At 30.7% G+C, this 5,352-nt stretch overlaps 1 protein-coding gene across 8 annotated transcripts in view; it reads left to right on the plus strand.

Moving 5' to 3' along the window:
- LOC106471904 (eukaryotic translation initiation factor 4E transporter-like) overlaps positions 1 to 5,352 on the plus strand; it is a 68,651-nt gene that overhangs the window by 43,593 nt on the left and 19,706 nt on the right. For all 8 annotated transcript variants that reach the window (XM_022400520.1, XM_022400526.1, XM_022400521.1 and 5 more), the window contains 2 exons: positions 3,026 to 3,162; positions 3,350 to 3,416. In XM_022400520.1, the coding sequence (XP_022256228.1) occupies positions 3,026 to 3,162; positions 3,350 to 3,416 (204 nt within the window). The remainder of the gene's footprint in view (positions 1 to 3,025; positions 3,163 to 3,349; positions 3,417 to 5,352) is intronic.

Consider the following 5,352-nt stretch of genomic DNA (forward strand, 5'->3'; position numbering starts at 1 on the left):
TATGTTGAAATAAACTTGTTTGAAAGTTCAAAGAAATGATATTAAAGTACCAAAAAGCTTTCTTACTATCATATATACAGTTATGTTCAACTGCGTCTGCACTGGACTGAATGAGAGTGACTCCCAACAAGCATGATAGTTTACGGCAAATGTACGAAGTTCACGCTGCTAACCTCACGTTTTTTTTCGGCACAATAAACAAAAGTACAGCTGCAATGAAACAAACTTGAAATAAAAATACAAAAAACAAAATTGAAATGTTTTTTATGTACATATACAAACACCAAATCATAGTTAAAAATTAAAAAAATAATCTTTATTGTTTAGGTTTACTTAAAAATATTATTTTAGGGTCTTGTATATTATTTGAAATCATAAGGAGAGTATGTGATTATTAAAAAATTTAAAATAGATACAATTTGCATTTTATGTAAGTTCAAATCTGGAAAAAATATAAATATTGTAAAAAATTTTTTACAAATACCATTTCCTAATTTAATTTTCCAAGACATTAAAGATCATAATGCAAAAAAACTAAATTTATCAAAAGTAACAGGCTTTATATTTCTTAAACTACGTGAACTTATGAAAGTTCTTATGAAGTTTCAAACAATTTCATCCACTAATTTTACTGTTGGGACAGAATATAGCAAGACTTCCGTTGGTTATGCAGATAGTTAGTAGCCAGTAGTAATTGGGTTAAATGAGTGAGTTAAGTAATGAGATACACATGGATACACATTAAAATGACATGTGTTGTAGTAATTACTTATTTTCATAAATACAAAATGTATTAAAACTTAATTTTGCATTATTACACTATTGACTACCCTAATTGCTCACGCTCCCCTGAAGGGGGAGGGGGCATGCCCCATACTTTGAGAAATACTGGTCTAAGCCATTGTCAAAATATTGTTTTGTATCTACTTCCTTGCTCCAGCCTAATGAATGTAACTAGGTAGGTCAGTAAAGTTTTTTTTTGTTGTTGTTGTTGTTAGTCTAGTTATTTTTATAATTTCACTTTTTTTTCTTCATATTGAGTAATCATTTAAATGTAGTTATGTGACTTAAATTTTTATTCTGCATGTTAACTTTTTCTGTCCCCCAGTAGGACAACAGTAAGTCTACAGATTTACAATGCTAAAATCAGAGGTTCGATTCCACTTAGTGAACACAATAGATAGTTCAATATGGCTTTGCTATGAAAACTTGCGCGCGCGCATACACTTTTTCAGAGATATAGGATCCTAAGATTGTCACTGTAGTATAGTATCCTCAATGAACAAATTAAGAGGGATGTGGGGGACAAAATATCTTCAGTTAATTTGATTTTTATCACAAATTTTAGACCTATAGGTATCTTATGATTTATCAGTTTTCAGTATTCAAACCAAAACTGTTATATGATACTTGGCTAATGCATTTTATCTACAAGATGAGCAGAAAAGTTACAATATGAATCCTTAAAATGTTATTTCATGTACCAAGAAAACTGTAATGATTGTTCATAAGTTATTCATAATGTCCTTGTGTATCTTGGTTTTTAGCATCTTTCTTCTTCAGATCACTTTTTTTAATTGACAGGGATCTTATTCCTTTCCAGAGAAATAGCCATTTCATCTATAAAGGCAGTGCAGTATTCAGGCTTATCATTAATGTAGCAATACTTAGGAGTTAATCAAATTTTGGACAAAACTTCTGTATGGACATCTGTTTGGCTGCAATAGATATTATCTATTACCCGTATTTACTGCATTTAATAATACCGAGTTAAAATGACCTTGGTACATTTATACATTGGTTTTTGTGATTTCAGCAAATTACTTTATGGTATTGATGTGTTATTCAGTAATTTTAATTTATTGCTTAATTGTTATCAGAATGTAGTTTACACTTGGAGTGTTCAGAGACTGCACTTCACATAAGAACTGATGTTAAATGCGTAGTTGACACTTAAAGCTGGAACAATGTTAAGAATTTCCAATAATGATTGTGACAGATCATTGAAGGAATAATTGTAATTTGTAATTAACAATAAAACGTTTTTCAGTTGGATTGAAAAATTATAATCATTGTTTATTTTTGGGTTCTGTCAATTCAGATAGAGAGCAGTATGGAACTACACAAAAGAAATAACTACAGTTATTTTGATTCTGTAATTAATTCCCATCCATACCTTATCCTAAAAGCCTTGTAGTTGAAACTACATAATTTTATATACTTTCTGCAACGTTTTATGTTTTCAGTCATGCTTATTAAACTAATTTGCTGTACCCATGTCTGTAAATGTATTTTTTCATGATGGAGCTGAAACTGGTTGTGCCTTCTCCCATATCCTCCCATAAACCAAAATTTGGCCATAATTTTGCTTCTTTTCAAAGTTTATTTTTCAAAAACTAATACTACTGGTTTTACCTATGCCCCCCCCCCTCATTTCTATGCAACTACTATCACCACCACTATCACTGTACTTTAAAGTTGGCATAACACAAAATCTGTGAAAACAATTGTGATAAGAATCATATCATTGAAATACATATCAGTAAGCTGTAAAACATTACAAGGAAATAGTTCAGATCAATCAATTCTTTGGGCCCTGTGATGCATGATACAACATTTCTTTCAGTTATCATCAGATGTGATGAAAGGCATAATTTTTTCTATCAGAGCTAAAATTCTATTAAAGTGTGCGTGTGTATACATCTTTCTTTTATTTTTTTTCCTTTCCTCTCCCTCGTATTTGACCCTTGACCCTCGTGCTTTGGTGCCAGGAGACCGATTCCCCACCCCATGATGGGGCCTTACTCCTATACTGTCCAGTGTTCCTTGTTTTTAGTGATGGTGGTTGTAAAACTACATATGGTATATCATATTGCAATCTTTTCCTTTACTATTCCATGTTTCATATGTCAATTCTGTAACATAATATATTAAAATGATTTCATTAATGTGCTCTTGTACTGCTTCATACATCATGTTTTTAAAAAAGGCATAAAACCACAACTTTGTTTCTGTTGGACTTTAGCCTGCTCCTGTTTTGCCTCGTGTACCCTCACCCCAAGAACTTGCTGTCCACACTCAGTCGATTCTGCAGAATGCTCTCATCAAAAGAAAGCTAGAAGAACAGAAGAAAAACTTTATACAACAACAAAAGGCTCAAGGGTAAAAATCATTGTGAATTCATTAATTGTTAATTCACTAAATGTAATATTTCTGTAAGTAGATTATATTTGGTTGAATGATTTTTATTACTATACTTTTTTGTACTGTAGGGAAGAGTTCTACAGGTTTTATAAATATTCGTTGTTTTTATGTAGTTATTGTGATGTGTTTTTATTTTATGATATAGGAAATCTTCCACAAGTGTCTCCTCTGTGATGAATAAACCTGCTACTGTTAGAGGCACTTTGCCAAAGGTAATTACTCAACTCTGTATTCAGATTTATAAACATCACAGTCAAGAGCAATATCTCATTTGGTAACTTTTCACTAAGCTTTATTGCTGTGGCTCATGTTCCCTCACATTTGAAATGTTGTAAGTATTTTTTAATCTCTCACTATGGGCTCGGTAAATTTAGCCAAGTTCATGACACCAAATTGACCTTTAGAGTTTCTATACTTTAACTTCTAATATTTGTGTAATGTCATAGCATTTTAAAAGTTTTCAGTAAACATTATAAGTCTTTTGTAGACAAAAAATCAGCATTTTTAATGAAGTATTTTAACTAAAAATTTCACAATGAACATATGGAGTTAATGTTGACTGCTTCAAGTACAAAAGTGATTTTCATGTTAAGATTAAAAATATTTTTCTTCATAGGAAAATTGTCAAATTTTATTTGCATAATCTCTAAAACCTCCTAAATAAATTTCAAATTTTTTGTTCAGTAAAACTGTCATTTTCTCTGCTCTTAATTCTGTACGAGGTTGGTCAAATTGATCAACCTTGTGACTACCGTAAAAAAATAATAATAATCTAAATTAATAGTGCACTAAATAATTTTTATTTAATTAAATAATGCACCAAAGAACATAGAAAGCCAGAACAATTATCTGCTTTTTGCATGTTATTATTCTAACTATGATAAGAGCCCTAAAATATTCAGCAAAGCTTGCCAGTGTGTTTCCCATTAGAGCAAAGTTAAAACTGGAAATAAAATATACAGTTTCTAGACAGAAAACAGTGTAATGTAATATGTCATTTGATAGGTTAGAACTTTGACTTTGTGTTTGTTATAAATATAGTATTAAACATCAGAAAACTATTGGCAATTTGTGAGAGAGAGGTTGTGACAGGTGGGCATGGCAAGAGGGGTCTGATTATCTAGTTTATGGCTGTGTAACAAAATAAGATTGAAGGCTATAAAAACGATGTTTTGCCTGAGTAATAGCTGTATTATAGTGAAGACCTAGAGAGCAAATGTCACAATTCTCATACTAGGGGAGATTGAGGATTTAAAAAAATGTTCATAATAAAATTAAGAACTTAACTTGTATATATCATACTTTTTGGCATATAAGATACTTTTTTCATGGTTTCTCTGAGCCTTAACTTGTACATCACGTAGACTCATCTAAGGATTAGTCAGTAAAATTCCTTAATGTTTCATAAAATATATACAATAATTTTTTCACACCCTCTTGACCCTTTTCAATTTTCATTATGAGTATAAATTCTAAAAAGAAAAAAAAACTACTTTATATCACAATGTCTCCTTTAAGTTGCATAAATCCTACACAGCAGCATTCAAGCTGGAAATCATGAAATTTGCAGAGAAAAATGGTGGGAATACAGCCGCTCACTGTAAGTATGGTGTCAGCAAAAAATGTGTCCGAGACTGGTGCAAGTTGAAAGATGCTCCATGCATAGTTTGATTCTGTCTTTTGTTTGTTTTTCACATTTTAACTTGTTATATTTGAATTTCATATTCTCTATTTTTTGTATGATTTTGTCTTCAAATTTCTGCACATTTTCCCATTGTATTTCTTATATGCCAAAAAATATGGTAATATTGAAATTTGATTTATTAATTACATTTTGGTGCCAAATTTATTCGTATACCATGATAATACAGTAGTTTAATTAAATTTTGAATGTAACTCTGTAAAACCTTAACATGCACAGAAAAGGGTAACTGCATGGAAAGAATTAAATAGATATGGTTAACTTTTAGTTACTAAAGAAGTATATATATATTTATACACACACACACACACACACACACACACACACACACACACACACACACACACACGACGATAACAACTAGAGAGAAGTAAATAATAAGATATAGTTATTAGTAACGTAAGGTATCTGCGTAGTAGTAGTAATAAATAGTACTAATTTAAATT

Source organism: Limulus polyphemus, unplaced genomic scaffold, assembly GCF_000517525.1.
Source record: "Limulus polyphemus unplaced genomic scaffold, Limulus_polyphemus-2.1.2 Scaffold4956, whole genome shotgun sequence".
NCBI lineage: Eukaryota > Metazoa > Arthropoda > Merostomata > Xiphosura > Limulidae > Limulus > Limulus polyphemus.